The following is an 18,975-nucleotide window of genomic DNA, read 5'->3' as shown; positions in this document are numbered from 1 at the left end:
CATGCTTCTTATCATCTCTGCCCCTTGAGTATTTGAAGGATACAAGTTGGACCCTTCTTACCTCCAGCCACACTGAACAGCACTCCAAGGACCTTGCAGAGCAGGGTCCGGAGACGGACGATTCCTGGCACCTTCACGCCATTCAGATAGCATTTGACCTCGGGTATCCCAGAACCTGCTGCCACCGGCTGATGGAGGAGAGCAGAAACACCCATAACTCAAAATCCTTTAGCTCTCTGGCTTACCCTCAACAACATGGGCAGCGGAAGAGGGAGAGCTGGCCACCTTCATTAGCAGCATCAGCGTCACCTGGAGGGCTTGCTAAACCACAGCTGCTGGGCCCCACTCCAGAGGATCTGACTCAGGAGGTCAGAGGGGCGATGGGAGGACTTGTACTTTTTTTTTTTTTTTTTTTTTTTTGGGACGGAGTTTCACTCTTGCCCAGGCTGGAGTGCAGTGGGACGATCTTGGCTCACTGCAACCTCCGCCTCCTGGGTTCCAGCAATTCCCCTGCCTCAGCCGCCCAAGTAGCTGGGATTACAGGCATGCACCACCACGCCCAGCTAATTTTGTATTTTTAGTAGAGATGGGGTTTCTCCACGTTGGTCAGAATGGTCTCGAACTCCCGACCTTAGGTGATCCGCCCGCCTTGGCCTCCCAAAGTGGCTGGACTTGCACTTTTTAAAGAAAAATAGTTTCAACTTTTATTTGAGATTCAGGGATTGCATGTGCAGGTCTGTTACGAGGGTATATTGCATGATGCTGAGGTTTGGGATACGAATGATCCCATCACCTAGGTAGTGAGCATGGCACCCAACAGTTTTGTTTTCAGCCCTTTCCCCCTTTTATCCTCCCCCCAGAATCTGGACAAGTTGCCTGTGAATGAACACCACCTTGGGGAGCCTCTCAGCAATCAATGCAGGCACCTCAATTCCACAGTTTCTCATGTGTTGGAGCTGGGGCTCAGGTATAAGTAGGTTTTTTAAAAAGTTCACCAGGGAATTCTAATGTACTGCCGAGGTTGAGACCCACCATCCTAATCTGGATTTTTCTTCTTTAATCGCACCAGAGGGTGAAACCTTTACCTTTAGTGAACAAGAGGCCACTTTCTGCAAGAATCTGCATTCTCAGTTTCCTGACATTCTGGAAGGAGGTGGGGAAAAGGAGTGCGGGACTCTAAAACCTCCTAAGCGAGCAGGTGAATCCAAACCACCTCACCTCAATGAGAACAAGGAGGCTTGCCAGGAAGACAAAGGTGAGGTTAAAACCCAGGAGTTCAAGGAGAGACAGAGCGAGGCAGCCTTTCTGGCTGCACTCCTCCACCGCTGCAGAAACTGGGTTAAGGAAACTGTTCATCAGCTGAGGGGTGTTCTCATCATCACTTGAGAGGGTGCAGCTGCTTCTCCTTTGGATCAGGCTGGCTGCTGAGTGCACTTTTTCTCCATATATAAAAATTTTTTTAAAACTGCCTGAGATGACTGGGTGCGACGGCTCATGCCTGTAATCCCAACACTTTGGGAGGCTGAGGCAGGAGGATCACTTGAGCCTAAGAGTTGGAGGCCAGCCTGGGCAACGTAGTGAGACCATGTCGCTACAAAAAATACAAAAATTAGTTGGGCATGGTGGTACATGCCTATGGTCCCAGCTACTCAAGAAGCTGAGGTGGGAGGATCGCTTGAGCCTGGGAGGCTGCGGCTGCGTGACCTGTCATTGCACCACTGCATTCCAGCCTAGGCAACAGCGTGAGGCCTCATCTCTAAAAAAAAAAAAATTGTTCGAGATGCCTTTGACATTAGGAAATACTTCAAACATTACAAAAAGTAACAAATACCCATACCCTCACAACCTTAGCTTGAACAAATCTCAACAATATGCCATATGTGCTCCAGGTATTTTTAAAAAATAAAACATTCAATACCATTTTAAGAAACAAAACTAAAAAAAAAACCAGTTTTCCTTCCTCTCTCCCCTGGAAGAAACCACTAACCTGAAATTATTGTGTATATTTCAAAAGTGTCCATACTGTTGTACACGGCACTTGTATATTCTGTAACTTCCTCTTTTTTTCCTCAACATTAAGTCTTTGAGAATTAGCCATGTTGATACACACAGCTCTATGGTTCGTTCACTCACTTCTGTCTAAAATTATTTGTATTTTACAATCTACAGAAGTGACATGATGTTGGCCGGGCGCGGTGGCTCACGCCTGTAATCCCAGCACTTTGGGAGGCCGAGGAGGGCGGATCACGAGGTCAGGAGATCGAGACCATCCTGGCTAACACGGTGAAACCCCGTCTCTACTAAAAACACAGAAAAATTAGCCGGGCGTAGTGGCGGGCGCCTGCAGTCCCAGCTACTTGGGAGGCCGAGGCAGGAGAATGGCGTGAACCTGGGAGGCGGAGCTTGCAGTGAGCCGAGATTGCGTCACTGCACTCCAGCCTGGGTGACAGAGCGAGACTCCGTCTCAAAAAAAAAAAAAAAAAAAAAAAAAAAAAAGAAGTGACATGATGTCTAAAATGATACCATATGAATGTACCACAATTTTTCCATTCTCCCATTGGGTGATTCCAGCTTTTTGCTATCACAAAGCTATAATTATCACCTTTGTACATGTCTACAGTTCACATCTGTAAGAGGAATGTATGAGTCACAGGAATGTGCACCTTCCTTTTTCCAGAGGTTGACTGGCCAGTTTTTCTCTTTTGAGAATTCCAGTTCACATCCTTTGCTCGTTTTCCTTCTATTGGACCGTCTGTTGTTTTCTTATTGAGTTGCAGGAGTTCTTCCTGTATTTTGTTTTTTTGAATTGGAGTCTCGCTCTGTCACCCAGGCTGGAGTATAGTGTTGCAATCTTGGCTCACTGCAACCTCCGCCTCCTGGGTTCAAGTGATTCTCCTGCCTCTGCCGCCTAAGTATCTGGGACTAAAGGTGCATACCACCACACTCAGCTAATTTTGTATTTTTAGTAGAGAAAGGGTTTCACCATGTTGGCCAGGCTGGTCTCAAACTCCTGACCTCAAGTGATCCGCCTGCCTCGGCCTCCCAAAGTGCTGGGATTACAGGCGTGAGCCACTGCGCCCAGCCTCTTCCTGTGTTCTGGATACTAATTATCTGCCTCTTAAATGCATAGTAAATAACCTCTCTCAGGCTGTGGACTTGTTTTTCACTTTATTTATGGTGTTTTATTGTTATTTGGAGTTGTTGTCTTTATAAATAAAATATGTACTTTAATATGGTCATGTTTATTTATTTATTTTTTTTTCCAGACAGCGTTTCTCTCTTGTTGCCCAGGCTGGAGTGCAATGGCGTGATCTCAGCTCACTGCAACCTCCATCTCCTGGGTTTAAGCGATTCTCCCACCTCAGCTTCCCAAGTAGCTAGGATTACAGGCACCTGCCACCACGCCCAGCTAACTTTTTGTATTTTCAGTAGAGACGGGGTTTCGTCATGTTAGCCAGGCTGGTCTTGAACTCCTCACCTCAGGTATCTGCCTGCCGTGGCCTCCCAAAGTGCTGGGATTACAGACATGAGCCACCGCACCTGGCCACTGATGTTTTTTCTTATAGTCTGTGCCTTCTGGAGTTTTAAGAAATTATTCCCTACTCTTGACAACACATAGTCTCCTAAAGTTTTGTTTTGCATATTTACCACTTCATCTGGAATTTATCTTTATTTATAGTACGAAATAGGAATATAACTATTTTTCCATATGGATCACCCATATCCCAGCATCTTTTTTTTTTCCTAAGACAGGGTCTTGCTATGTTGCCCAGGCACAATCATGGTGCACTACAGCCTCAAACTCCTGGGCTCACCTCCTAAGTAGCTGGGACTACAGAGATGTGTATCTTTTATTTATTAAATAACACAGCATCTTTTTATTAAATCATTCATCACTCCCTCACTGATTTGTAATATTAACTGTCATTCACCAAAGTTCCATGTATGTGAGGACCAGTTTCTGCTTCTCTATCATTTTCCACTGTCTAGGTATTCCTGCACCAATATGACCAATTTCAATGACTGTATCTTAAATTTTATGACTTTTTTTTTTCCTAACTCCCCAAACTTGTTAATTTTATAAGACTTGATATCTGGCAGGGTCAAGTCCACCTTCCTGTCATTCAGAACTGTACTGACTACTTTTGGCCCTTTATTCTTCTACACAAATTTACAAAGAACTTCTGAGTTCCACAACAAATTCTATTGGAATTTTGATTGGAACTACATTAAATTTACAGACTGGGGAGTACAGGCATCTTTGTGGCATTTGTAATCTTATCAACCACAAACATAGATATATGTCTTTGTTTATTAAAGTCTTTCTTTTGTGTTCTTCAGTGATCATTAAAAATATTAAAGCTGAATAGCTAGTAAGTGGCCCTTCTAATATCATGTTTACTGTTAAACCCATTTCTATGTAAGAAAAAATCTTGGTGACCACTGGAGTACATGAACACCAGGAACCGTGAAAAGGATACACGTCTGTACCACTCCGAACTTGAGTTGGGTGAAGAGTCGCACAAAAAAGTCCACAAAGAGACCCACCTGTGAAGAGCAAGCGATCTATCACACAGCCTTATTTCCAAGTGTAGTACAGGTGTAGCACAGGTGTGCTTCTCTTGAAGGCATCTCCTTCCCCACTGCATGTATGGAAGCTGCTCACCAGCCAGCAGCACATGAATGTGCAGCAGAAAAGCGCAAGAGGAAGAGATCCCTTCTCCAGCCTGGTCCCACTGCCCCTCCAAAGAACAAAGGCAGAGGGTACAGCTAAGTTGAGCGAAGCAACGGAAAACAAAGAGGGAAGCAGGTGCAGAAAAAGATGTGAGACCAAGAAAGACTACTGACACAGGGGTATCCAATCTTTTGGCTTCCCTGGACCACACTGGAAGAAGAATTGTCTTGGGCCACACATAAAACACACCAATGATAGCTGATGAGCTAAAAAAAGAAAATCTCAAAAAAATCTCATAATGTTTTAAAAAGGTGGATGAGGCCGGGCGCGGTGGCTCACGCTTATAATCCCAGCACTTTGGGAGGCCGAGGCGGGCGGATCACGAGGTCAGGAGATCGAGACCATGGTGAAACCCCACCTCTACTAAAAATACAAAAAAATTAGCCGGGTGTGGTGGCGGGCATCTGTAGTCCCAGCTACTCGGAGAGGCTGAGGCAGAAGAATGGCGTGAACCCGGGAGGCGGAGCTTGCAGTGAGCCGAGATTGCACCACTGCACTCTAACCTGGGCGACAGAGCGAGACTCCGGCTCAAAAAAATAAATAAATAAATAAAAAATTAAAAGGTGCATGAATCCGTGTTGGGTCAAGGGTTGGACAAGCTTGCTTTAAAACACAACGTTTATTTAGGTGTATATGCTTTCTCCATGTTCGTTATTAGCAGGTTCTATTGTATAAGTCATTATTTTGACTTAAAATCATCTTTTTTTGAGATGGGGTCTTGCTATATTGCCCAGGCTGGCCTTGAACTCCAGGGCTCAAGATCCTCCTGCCTCAGCCTCCCAGGCAGCTGGGACTACAGACACACCCCACTGTGCCAGGCTTGACTTATAACCATCTTATAGTCTATAGTTACTCTGGGTAGAGAAAACAACCAAATTCCAGTATTCCACTCTCCAAAGTGCTCAGGGCTTAAAGGAGAACTAGAAAGACTTCTAATTTTATAGATTCAGGATCAAAGGCTTCTTGCCTTTAACTCTGGCTTTCCCTCAAGCCAATGCCTGGAGGCTTTTTAATACTGAAGCCATAAGTGGCCACACATTAATGGACAAGAGTTGGGAGTGCTGTCATAAAGGCAGGTCTGCCTTCCTAAAATACAAAGGTAGGAGGCAAAGTTGCTTCAGCTTGAGTAACCCTTATCTGAAATGCTTGGGACCAGAAGTGTTTGGGATTTCAGATTTTGTTTTTTGAATATTTGCATTACACTGGTTAAACATCCCAAATCCAAAAATCTGAAATCCAAAATCTGAATGCGCCAATGACTGTTTCCTCTGAGCATCATGTCAGCATTCAAAAAGTTTTGGATTTTGGAGCATTTTGGATTTTCTGATAAGGGACACTTAACCTGTACTACTGACAAGTGGCAGCTCCAAAGAGTTTGATATAAAAATAGCACAAACACTAACAACTGGAGGCCTAATGACTATGCTTATTATAGAGAAATTTGCAATAACTAGAAACATATGCAGCAAAATAAATACCTTGAGATTTCTTTTTTTAATTTTTTTTATTTTTTATTTTTAAGGAGACAGGATCTCCCTATGTTGCCCAGGCTGGTCTCAAACTCCTGGGATCAAGGAGTCCTCCTGTCTCGGCCTCTCAAGATGCTGGGATTACAGGTGTGAGCCACCGTCCCTAGCCCAACACCCTGAGATTTAAATAAAACAATAAATCAACCCAAGTTTCCCCAAAATGGTATCCATCAGAATATCACTGAAGAGGGCTTCTGAATGCCATCAGTCTCACCTAGCAAGACGTTCCTTTACTTGTGGATTTACTATAGTAAAAATTTGATGCATGCCATGAAAATAAAAATTGTGGTTGGCCCCTGTGGCTATATTATACCAAACACATGTGTACATTTTCTAGGCATATCATGTCAAATTAAGTAGAAGGCTTGTGGCCAGTTCAAGAGAAAGGTGGTCAACAGGCTGCTACTGAGGACAGATACCCTATCCCAACACTGTACTGACCGGAATCAGATTTGACATGGATCTTTTTGACTGATGCTGATTTTTCCAGCTTCTCTTCTTCATATTTAACAATGTGAAGTCAGCAGTTTTGGTTCCAGACTTTTTGCTATCCTCATCTTTGGCCATGTTTCCAATCTTGCCCTGTCTTTGATTCACCTGTGAAGTTGCTGCCTCCACCAACTCTGTTCATACAGGCATATCCCTTCACTCACAGCTGCTGGCTCTATCTTCTAGATAACATTAACGACGTACGGGGAGGAGCCCAGGATAGCACCATAAACTCCCTGTATGAGATCAAGAGCTATGGTGTGCCACCCTGTTCACTGGCATGCTGTGCTAAATGAAGGACATGATGTTCACAGCTCCATACCCACGACTTTGCTTTTTCCCTAAAGAGCGATCTCATGCCTGCCTAGAGTCCTAACCACTTGGGAGGCTGAGGTAGGAGGATCACCTGAGCCCAGGAGGTCGAGGCTGCAGTGAACTATGATCACGCCACTGTGCTCCAGCCAGGGTGACAAAGCGAGACCCTGTCTCTATTTAAATTAAAAGAAAAAAAAAGTGACCTTAACATCCATTATTTACTCTACCCAATGCGTTATCTACCCATTAGGGAGACATGTTATCTAGTTTACTAGGTAGATTATAGATTATGATCCATAATCATATCATAAAAGATAAGTCCTGCCCAAACCTTTGAGCGCTTCAAGAGCACCATCGTCATGTGTCTCGCTTTCATTTCACAAAGCAAAATCAGGGGAAGCGTGAAAAACTGTGCCAGGATTATTCATTTAAAAAAAAAAAGGGAAAAAAGAAAAGGCACTCTTGATTATAATGATGCGTTACAGTGTTGTAATGTTATAAATGTTATAATGACAAATGACAATATTATTCACCAGGCCAGGGCTTTCCCTGTAAGCCCCTCCAGCCCTATGGCCCACCCTCCCTCCAGGCCCTGCCTCCTCACCAGGCCAGTGCAGACTCCAATGGCAAACACCACCATCCACTTCACCGCCTCATACCTTCGACCTTTCTGTTCACACAGGAAAAGACTGATTCAGTTTACAGGGTTATGGTGGCAGAGGGGAAGAAACACATCTTGGCCAACCAGTTTTAAGCTAAATTCCACGTGGAGAGCAGGCACAGTGAAGATGATGTTAGGATTTCAGGGGCTTTACAGTGCAAAAATGATGGACTCTTAAGAGGCTGGGCAAGGTGCACTGACAGGGGGCAAGGTGCACTGACAGGTTGGCAGGATAAAGGCCTCGGGAATAAATGTCAACATAGGCCTACCTTGCAGATAGCATGGGTTTGGTTCCAGACCACCACAATAAAGCAAATATCACAATAAAGTGAGTCACATGAGTGTTTTGGTTTCCCAATGCACATAAAAGTGATGTTTACACTATACTGCGGTCTATTAAGTGTGTAACAGCATTATGCCTACAAAAATGTACATACCTTAATTAAAAAATACTTTATGCTAAAAAATGCAAACAAAATGCATGCTATCGGAAAAATGGCAACTTGCTCAACACGGCGTTGCCACCAACCTCCAGTTTGTAAAAACTGCAGTATCTGCGAGGTGAAATAAAGCAAAGCACATAAAGTGAGGTCTGCCTGTATCGCATGAAAAGGTTCAAAAAACAAGGGGTAAAGATGTTTACTGGGGCCTTTAGAAGAGAAAAAAAATGCCATGTTAAGACTGATTTGATCCCCAGAGATGAAGAATTGTAAGACTCACCTTATTATCCATGGTCTCCAAAACTTCCAGGTAAGGGTCATTGATACAGCGATCATAATCCAAACTCTGAAAAGAGGCAAAGGTGAGTCAAAAGGTCACGTCAGGTGAGAAGACCTGCAAAGGGACAAACCTCTGGGTTCCTGTTACTCAACGTGTGGATGGGCAGAGCAGTGGTACCTGCAGCACCCAGGAGGAGCTGGTTCAAAATGCAGAATCTGGCTGGGTGCGGTGGCTCACGCCTATAATCCCAGCACTTTGGGAGGTCAAGGCAGATGGATCACCTGAGGTCAGGAGTTCAAGACCAGTCTAGCCAACATGGTGAAACCCTGTTTCTACTAAAAATACAAAATTAGCCGGGCGTGGCGGCACGCACCTGTGGTCCCAGCTACTTGGGAGGCTGAGGCAGAAGAATCACTGGAACCTGGGAGGTGGAGGTTGCAGTGAGCCGAGATCGTACCACTGCACTCCAGCCTGGGTGACAGAGTGAGACTCCGTCTCAAAAACAAACACAAAAACAAAATGCAGAATCTTAAGACTCCTGCAGACCTGCAGCCCCAGATGACTCAGATGCACATTAAAATTTGAGTGGTGTTGCTTTAGGTTCATACTTCATGCTTTAGGAGAAGTTTTAAATTACCTATTTTTAAACTTCCTGTTTTGGCAAAATATTTAAAGACCTTCAGCAATCATCAGCCTTATGAAACTTACTCCATTAGATGTGAACAAAAGTTTCAGTTAGCCAGAACCAAATTAATTTAGAATGTCAATTAGTTATAATTATCTTTTGTAGTTAGTGTCTATGGAAATGAGGTTAGTCACAAGACAAACTAATATGGAAAGTATTTTTAAAAGCAACTTCTACTCTTTTTTTTTTTTTTTTTTTTGAGACGGAGTCTCGCTCTGTCGCCCAGGCTGGAGTGCAGTGGCAAAATTTCAGCTCACTGCAAGCTCTGCCTCCCAGTTCACACCATTCTCCTGCCTCAGCCTCCTGAGTAGCTGGGACTACAGGTGCCTGCCAACACGCCTGGCTAATTTTTTTGTATTTTTGGTAGAGACGGGGCTTCACCGTGCTAGCCAGGATGGTCTCGATCTCCTGACCTTGTGATCCGCCCTCCTCAGCCTCCCAAAGTGCTGGGATTACAGGCGTGAGCCACTGCGCCTGGCCAACTTCCACTTTATGTTAGGAAGAGGCACAGATTCAGCTTGGCTCTTGGCTCCTAAAACTTCTACATCTAAAGCAGCATCCTTTACAACATGCATCACAGAACACAGAAATCCTGCAAGCAACTTGCAGGTATGCCACAGACATTTAGAGAAACAATTCAAAGGAAATCATTTTAGTTGTCTTGTTAGAGAAGCAGCAGTCTGGGCTGGGCGCAGTAGCTCACACCTGTAATCCCCGCACTTTGGGAGGCTGAGGCAGGAGGATCACTTGAGGCCAGAAGTTCGAGACCAGCCTGGGCAAGATGGTGAAACCCCATCTCTACTAAAAATACAAGTTAGCTGGGAGTGGTGGAGCACACCTGTAATCCCAGCTACTCGAGAGGCTAGGGCAGGATTGCTGCTTGAACCTAGGAGGCGAAGGTTGCAGTGAGCCAAGATCATGCCACTGCACTCCAGCCTGGGCAACAAAGCGAGAGTCTATCTCAAAAAAAAAAAAAAAAAAAAAAAGACGCAGCAGTTTGGCAAAAAGACGCAGCAGTTTGGCAACAAAGAAAAAAATGGTCGGCCATCAGCTCTCCTTCCCACAACCTGTTCCTGTTCCTACCCACATCAGCTGGACATTGGCCGGGTGGCAGCCACACTCCCAGACAATAGTTTCACGTCAGCCAAACACATGTGATGAGTGACAATTTATTCTATCTATATGACTACCTATAGTCCAAATTCTTTTTTTATGAGTCCTGGAGTACCAACAAGTGACTGAGTAAATCAATTATACATCCAAATATAGTAGACTATACACCAGTAAAATGATTATAGTTAAGTCTATATAGAAAGATATGGAAAATGTCCAAAAATTATTCAGCAAAAGAACGAGATGCAATTAAAAAATAAAAATAAAGCAGGATGGAGAATTAAAAGTATAATATCCCTTTTTGATTAAACAAAATTAGGATTATTTGTACGTCAGCATTCATAATGGGAAAACATCCGTGAGGTAGTGCTTAAGGAGATATTTGTTTCTGGGTGTTGCCTGAAATTCTCATGGCACAAATGGTGTGCTTTTTTATATTTTAAAAAATGATTGGCTGGGTGTGATGGCTCACATCTATAATTCCAGCACTTTGGGAGGCTGAGATAGGTGGATCACTTGAGGCCAAGAGTTTGAGACCAGACCGGCCAACACGGCGAAACCCTGTCTCTACCAAAAATACACAAATTAGGTGGGTGTGGTGGCACACACCTGTAATCCCAGCTACTAGGGTGGCTGAGGCAGGAGAATTGCTTGAACCCAGGAGGCGGAGGTTGCAGTGAGCCGAGATCGTGCCACTGCACTCCAGCCTAGGCGACACAGTGAAACTCCGTCTCAAAAAAAAAAAAAAAAAAAAAAAAAAAAAATCTTTTTTACTAATCAGAAAAGAAACATGGTGAGGAAAAAAGTACTTTTAGAAACTAGACTCATCCATAAGTGATTAAACACATATGCACATACATATATATTATAGCGGCCAAGAGGAAAAGCTTCCCTTTCACCCTCTGAAGGTCTGCTGAAAGTGAACCAACAAAAGGCAGATTAATGGGAGTAAAGGCATCCACTTATTTAACATGCATTGCACAGGGGAACCGCAGAATGATTACCCAATAATGCCAGTGAGGTACAGATGCTTCTATACTCTTCTTCACAGGGGAAGGGGAGATGGGGATGTGGGAGGAAATAATTCTTAGTGGGGAATGAATGGATCTTGGAAGCAGATATTATCTTGTGAATGATTCTCTTTGGAAATTGAATGGGACAGTGAACAAATAACGGTTGGGACAGTTTGTCTGGGCTCTGGGTATGTTGTTTAGTCTTCAGTCTCCTCTGTGCGATGAGTTTTAACGTTCCCTGGTTAACGACATTTCAGGAAAGGGATCAAAGACAACTGTGTTCCTCTCTGGTAGGTCCAGTTTCTAGGTAGATAAGGGAACGGCAGAGAAGAGCCTCATCCTGTGCTTTGGAAGAGACAAAGTGTGAGGGTAGAGAAGGTCAGAGAGAGACCCCCAGTCTGTTTCTTTAGTTCAGCATATCAAAGCACCATATTTCCAGGTATCATTTTCCGAGCCCCAACAATACACATACACACACAAACATACTTTGTCTTTTTTTTCTTTTTTTTGAGCTGGGGTATCTTTTGTTTGCTAATGAGATAAGTGGTGGCTGGGGGCCCTTAGATGGCTTCAGAAAAGGGGCTGGTCACCAGAAAGACCAAGGCAGGATTAGCGGGGTGGGACACCCATCCCTCCAGGGAGGAGACCGAAGCTGAAGGATAAGTTGATAGTTGATCGTCAAGGGCTGGTGAAGTAATCAATCATGACTGCATAAAAAAGCTTCCATAAAACTCCAAAATGACAAGGTTCAGAGAGCTTCCAGACAGCTGACCGTTTGGAGGTTCCTGGAGGGTAGCGTGCCTGGAGAGGGCATGGAAGCTCCGTGCCCCCTCCCACATTCCTTGAATCTCTCCGTCTGGCTGTTCTTCTGTATCCTTTATGATATCCTTTATTAATAAACTAGCAAACGTAAGTAGCGTTTCTGTGTTTTCTGACCTGCTCTAGCAAATTAACCAAACTCGAAGAGGGAGGCCTGTGAACCTTCAATTCACTGCCAGTTGCTGAGAAATACAGGTGACAACCTCCTAATTTTTTTTTTGAGATGGGGTCTTTCTCTGTCACTCAGGCTGGAGTGCAGTGGCGTAATCTCGGTTCACTGCAACCTCCAACTGCTGGGCTTAAGCCATCCTCCCACCTCAGCCTCCTGAGTAGTGGGGAAACAACCTCCACACATCGGTGTTAGCAGTGTTGCGTGAGTGGTGCCTGAGAGCAGAGGAGAAACAATACTCTTGCCTTCATCCAAAATACGTATGGAAATTACTGGTCAATTACTTGATTGATGGTTCTATCTAATAACGATATGGTTCCGTAAACATTTAGAAGGTTTTTAGATATCTAGAATAGGCAAATAGACAGAAAGGAGATCAGTGGTTGCCTAGAGTCAGGGGCAAGGAGAACAGGCAGTGGCTGCTAATGAGTGCAGGGTTTCCTCTCGGGTCATGAAAATATTCTAAAATTGACTGTAGGAATTAGCTGGGCGTGGTGGCTCACACCTGTAATCCCAGCACTTTGGGAGGCCAAGACGGGCAGATCACCTGAGGCCAGGAGTTCGAGACCAGCCTGACCAACATGGAGAAGCCTCGTCTCTACTAAAAACACAAAATTAGCCAGGCGTGGTGGCAGGCGCCTGTAATCCCAGCTACTTGGGAGGCTGAGGCAGGAGAATCGCTCGAACCCGGGAGGCAGAGGTAGCAGTGAGCTGAGATCGCAACATTGCACTCCTGCCTGGGCAACAAGAGCGAAAACTCCGTCTCAAAAAAAAAAAAAAAAAAAACTGACTGTAGGAATGGTTGTACAACTCTATGAATATACTAATTTTTAAAATCCCATTGAATTGTACACTCTACATGGGTGAACTGAATAGTACGCCAATTATAGTGCGATAAAACTGCTAGGAAGGGCATTTAGAAACAACTGCAACACTAGAACACCAGAATCCCTTTTTTTTAAGTCAGGGTCTCGCTCTGTCACCCAGGCTGGAGTGCAGTGGTGTGATCACAGCTCTCTGCAACCTCCGTCTCCTGGGCTCAAGCAATTCTCCTGCTTCGATCTCCTGAGTAGGTGGGACCACAGGCGAGCCACCACACCTGGTTAATTTTTTTGTATTTTTTGTTGAGATGGAGTCTCGCCATGTTGCCCAGGCTGGTCTGAAGTCCTGGGCTCAAGTGATCCACCTGCCTCAGCCTCCTAAAGTGTGGGGGTAACAGGTGTGATCCACTGCACCCGGCCCCCTGCTAATTTTTAACAAATTTTTTTGTAGGAACAAAGTCTCACTTTGTTGCCCAGGCTGGTCTTGGACTCCTGGCTTTAAGTGATCCTCCTGCCTTAGCCTCCCAAAGTGCTGAGGGTATAGGCGTGAGCCACTGTGCCCGGCCTTTCTTTCTTTTTTTTTTTTTTTAAATAAATTAGTTGAGTTTGGTACTTTGTAAATATGTACCAATGGAATATATGAGCTATTATTAAAACCAGATACTGTTACTTCTCCTTTGCTATGACTAACTTTTTATTTCTGCAGTATATGTTGCTCTTTGGTTTAGGGGACTAACAACTTTTTTAAAAAATAAAATTTTATATGTGTCTTGCAGGGCTGTTACAGGAGGTTATGCGCAAAATGGCACCTGGCCGGGAGGGAGGTGGGGGTTGAATCAGCCCCAATACAACCAGGAAGGGGCATCTTAGTGTTCACACCAAAGCCACCTTCAACTGGCTGTGAGCTAGGGGTGCTGCTATGGCCAGTGGGGGAGGCCTTAGAAATTCTAAGTCTTACGTTCTGAGTGTGCCTCTAATTCAAAGGTACAATATAAACAGACTGTGTGACCTGCATGAAAACGTTCCTGTTTGTAATGGCACGTCTCACAGAAAGTTACTATTTTTCAAACTACCTATAATGAGAATGGATGTCAAAATGGGATTCTAACATTTTGTAAGACCCTAAATTTATCAAATAAAGAGTCAAATATGTGCAATGAACTCTTCTTGAGACAGGAAGAAGGGGCACTTTTTAGAAAGATACTCAACAGAAGGGTTTTCTAGTTGATTGACTATCAAAGAAGGTAGAGAAAAGCCTATAACCCCATTCATTAAAATAACTATGAACACCTTACCAAATATCCTTCGACATCCTTACCCATGCTTTTATACACGCTTTTAACACGTGTTTTAAATAACAAAAATGAGATTCCACTAAATCAACTATTTTAACCTGTCCCACTCACTCCCCTCTTTATTATACTTTTTGTGTCAAGTGGATTTATTTATTGAATAAATAAAATCCAGACCTTTCTGTTTAAGTGCTTGAATGAATTTGCTCTTACACAAAGCAAATGCTCTCAAGAAGCTCATTCTTGAAGGTGGTTGAGAAATATGAATGACTAATATGAAAAGAACATTAACACATGAAATGTACATGAATATGGCCAGGCGCGGTGGCTCACACTTGTAATTCCAGCATTTTGGGAGGCTGAGGTGGGTGGATCACCTGAGGTCAGGAGTTCAAGACCAGCCTGACCAACATGGTGAAACCCCGTCTCTACTAAAAATACAAAAATTAGCCAGGCATGGTGGTGTATGCATGTAGTCCCAGCTACTTGGGAGGCTGAGGTAGGAGAATAGCTTGAACTCAGAGGCAGGGTGGAGGCTGCAGTGAGCCGAGACTGTACCACTGCATTCCAGCCTGGGCGACAGTGAGACTCTGTCTCATACGACAACAACAACAAAAATTTACATGAATATGCATACCGGCTGAAGGCAAGTGCATTACAAATGTAAGTGCAACTTAGTAGAAGGGGTGAGGGAGCCTGGGTGTCAATGGGGAAGCCTTGGTGAGCTCCTAGAAGTAGGATGAAGGCTGTGAGACAGTCTTAGTCCTGGTGATACAGTCAGGATGATGTAACAGGGCTCAGTGAGGGAGTGCAAGGTGACAGAACAATATGGAATATCTTATACTAATTCCTGCAAACTTCTCAACTATGTACAAGGAAACAAATACTTACAAAACAGAAGAAAATGGCCAGGTATAGTGGCTCATGCCTGTAATCCCAGCACTTTGGGAGGCCGAAGCGGGATCACCTAAGGTCAGGAGTTTGAGACCAGCCTGGCCAACATGGTGAAACCCTATCTCTACTAAAAATACAAAAATTAGCGGGGCGTGGTGGTGGGTGCCTGTAATCCCAGCTACTCGGGAGGCTGGGGCAGAAGAACCGCTTGAACCTAGGGCGGGGCGGAGGTTGCAGTGAGCTGAGATCGAGCCATTGCACTCCAACCTGGGCACCAAGAGTGAGACTCCATCTCAAATTTAAAAAAAAAGAAAAAAAAGAAATAGAAGAAAACACAGCAGTGGATACAGCGCTTTTTGGTTCATTCAAAGCAGTCCCATCAGAGTAGCATATTAAACTATGCAAACAGCTCCAAATGGCAAAATCCAGACAGTAGAAAATCCCAGGGTCCTAATTATGTTGTCAAATAACTTACAAAAAGAAAAAAAAAGATGAAGGAAGAACCTACAGATTAAAAGAGATTTAACAGATTTATCAAACAAATAAAAAAGGATCTTTTTTGGAACCTAATTCAAACAAAGTTAAAATACATATGACATTTACAAGAAAACTGGAAAATCTGGACAGTAGATATTTGATATCAAGAAATTGCTAATTTTTTAGATGTGGTAATAGTATCGGGTTATGCTTTTTAAAAGTCCTTATCTATTAGAGATGCATATTGAATTGTGGGTGAAATAATATGTACAGAATTTCTTTCAAAATAACATGGGAAGGGCGACCAGGTATGGTAGGTCATGACTATAATCCCAGAACTTTGGGAGGCTGCCATGGGAGGATTGCTGGTGTCAAGGAGTTCGAGACCAGCCTAGGCAACATAAGGAGACTGTCTTTACTTTAAAATACACACACGCACACACACACAATAAAAAAATAATAATAATATGAGAAAGGAGAAGTGAATAATGAAAGCACAGACAAAAGAAGACTGGGCTTGAGCTAAATCACTGTGGAAGCTGTGTGATGAGGACAAGGGGTTTCAACAGATTATTCTGTTTTTGCATATAGTTGAAATCCTTCATAATGAAGTTAAAAAAAAAGTGTTACACCACAAATCCTAACGTTGACACTAAATTCTACAGCAAAAGTAAGAAGAAATATTAAAAAGAAAGTTAGCCTGGGTATGTTATTGTCTAGCATATTAATTTTTTTAAGTCCATATGACCTTTTTTTTTTTTTTGAGACAGAGTTTTGCTCTGTTGCCCAGGCTAGAGTTCAGTGGCGCAATCTCGGCTCACTGCAACCTCCGCCTCCCGGGTTCAAGGGATTCTCCTGCCTCAGCCTCCCTAGTAGCTGGGATTACCGGCTCATGCCACCGCGCCCAGCTAATTTTTGTATTTTTAACAGAGGTGGGGTTTTGCTATGTTTGCCAGGCTGTTCCTGACCTCAGGTGATCCACCACCTTGGTCTCCCAAAGTGCTGGGATTACAGGTGTGAGCCACCATGCCCGGCCCCATATAAAAACACACTAGATATATACATGATTAATTCCAAAAAGTGGAAGCAATTAAAGATGGACAGGAAAGGATGGATAGATGGATGTTCACCACTATGTAGTTCATGATACAAAAAAGTCAGAAGAAACCCAAAAAAGTCAGAAAGGACTTGTCAACTCTGGGAACACAACTCAAGTTTTCCCAGGATGCTTTGCAGGGGGAAGCTGGACTGTCAGTGACCCAGAAAGGGTGAGGGATAGAGTGAGAAAGGACTGGAGAAGCTAAAACAGCAGCATGATAAGCATAAAGTCCTGTGAGGAAGCTCATTCTGAAAACACTTGTTTCATTCCAAATTGTGGCACAATAAAATACTATTCCTGTTTAAAAAGAAATTGTGGGCCAGGCACGGTGGCTCACGACTGTAATCCCAGCACTTTGGGAGGTCGAGGTGGGTGGATCACGAGGTGAGGAGTTTGAGACCAGCCTGACCAACATGGTGAAACCCCGACTCTACTAAAAAGACAAAAATTAGCTGGGCGTGATGGCATGCGCCTGTAATCCCAGCTACTCAGGAGGCTGAGGCAGGAGAATTGCCTGAACCCAGGAGGTGGAGGTTATAGTGAGCGGAGATTGCGCCACTGCACTACAGCCTGGAAGAGTGAGACTGTCAAAAAAAAAAAAAGGGTTGTGGAAAATTACCTAGTGATACAAAAAGTATAATAAAGGGGGTGAGTGGGACAGGTTAAAATAGATGATTTAGTGGAATCTCATTTTTGTTACTTAAAAAAAGCATGTATCATGTATATAAAAGCATGGATAAGGATGTAGAAAGATACTTAGTAAGGTGTTAACAGTCATCTTTTAATGAATGGAGTTAAGGCTTTTCTCTACCTTCTTTAAGTATACAGTTTAAGAATTTAATGATAAAAAGTCACGCATGTTGTTTCACTCCAGCAGTGTTGGCTATACTAAAAACACACACTCTAAGAATCCCATACATGAAAGTTGGAACTTTAATCAAGAACATGTCAGAGATAAGCTGCTTGAGCAAGAAAATATCTGAAAAGCAAGCTCTCCTAGAAGAGAAGCAAGGCCTCCTTAACAGTTTATGAGCACACACCTGTTAGGAGCACATACTGCCAGTGCCTTTCACTCTAAGTCTCTCTGTAAGCTGTAAAAGCAAACAGTTTAATGGCAAATACATACTCTATCCAGGTTAAGGTGCCACAGATTTATAAACGTGTAAAAACACCAGACCTTGTTTTGGGGTTAAGGTGAGAAAAGGGCTTGCTAAACAGTCTCTTTCCTAGAAGGAAGTTCTCTTACCCACTCACTCTCTGGGACAGAAGGTCAAAGAGCATCTCTGGTTGGAATCATAATGCTTCGGCCTGAAGTGACCAGGCCACCCACTACTTTAGTTGCCCAAGCAGTATCAAAGGAGCTCACCTCATAGTCTTTCCTTGGAAGAATCTCATCCTCCTCCTCCTGTGTTTCTCCAAGGATGGTCTAGAAAAACAGATCCGCAGAGGGAGCCTTTTTTAGTGCTTAAGAGTGGAAGGAGGCAGAAGTATTTACTGAAATCAGTGGCTAGCTTCTAAATTATCTGGAGCCATTATCAAATAGGAACCAGCCCTCAAAAAAAACCTTTCAGGGGTGAGGGACCATGGGGGTGAGGATCTACAGCCATCAGCTGAGCTCTTCATTTCCACTGATACAGTCTCCAAATAACCACCCTCCTTTTCAGGACACCTCAAAGATGTCCAACACCAGCTGAAGAGGGGGGTAAAAATTCAGATTCCATTTGACAGTGTGACGTATCTGAAATCAGAAAGGACTTGTGAACTCTGGGAACACAACTCAAGTTTTCCCAGGATGCTTTGCAGGGGAAGCTGGACTGTCAGTGACCCAGAAAGGGTGAGGGATAGAGTGAGAAAGGACTGGAGAAGCTAAAACAGCAGCATGATAAGCACAAAGTCCTGTGAGGAAGCTCATTCTGAAAACGCTTGTTTCATTCCAAACTCTTTTCAGATGGAAATAAAATGAAACATGGGTGGGATTTACTGGAGCTGGCCTGGATTCTCCCTCAGATTCCAGGAGGGGTTACGAGAAAAGACCCCAGACTTAGGCACGTGAAGCAGGGTAGACGCTTCGAGAGCCCGGGCTGTGGTCCCCAGGCCCCATCCGCTGCCACCTGCAGGCCCAGATTGGCCCGGCCCCACCCCCG

General features: G+C 43.9%; 1 protein-coding gene across 3 annotated transcripts in view; it reads right to left on the bottom strand.

The window, feature by feature from the left end:
• The window catches only part of CLCN6 (chloride voltage-gated channel 6), a 38,472-nt gene that overhangs the window by 19,151 nt on the left and 346 nt on the right, over positions 1–18,975 (bottom strand). For 2 of the 3 annotated variants that reach the window (XR_004028514.1, XM_003274250.2), the window contains exons 2-7: positions 18,198–18,257; positions 8,450–8,515; positions 7,673–7,738; positions 4,482–4,548; positions 1,219–1,325; positions 62–188 (exon numbers count right to left, since the gene is read on the bottom strand). Coding sequence is in view for 2 of the 3 variants with exons in the window: in XM_003274250.2 (XP_003274298.2) it covers positions 62–188; positions 1,219–1,325; positions 4,482–4,548; positions 7,673–7,738; positions 8,450–8,515; positions 18,198–18,257 (493 nt within the window). In the remaining variant the exon portion in view is untranslated. The remainder of the gene's footprint in view (positions 1–61; positions 189–1,218; positions 1,326–4,481; positions 4,549–7,672; positions 7,739–8,449; positions 8,516–18,197; positions 18,258–18,975) is intronic. The other variant, XM_030805953.1, reaches the window with a different exon arrangement.

This window comes from Nomascus leucogenys, chromosome 24 (genome assembly GCF_006542625.1).
Source record: "Nomascus leucogenys isolate Asia chromosome 24, Asia_NLE_v1, whole genome shotgun sequence".
Taxonomy (NCBI): domain Eukaryota; kingdom Metazoa; phylum Chordata; class Mammalia; order Primates; family Hylobatidae; genus Nomascus; species Nomascus leucogenys.
The sequence above is the reverse complement of the archived record's forward strand: the minus strand, read 5'-3'. Positions and strand labels throughout refer to the sequence as shown.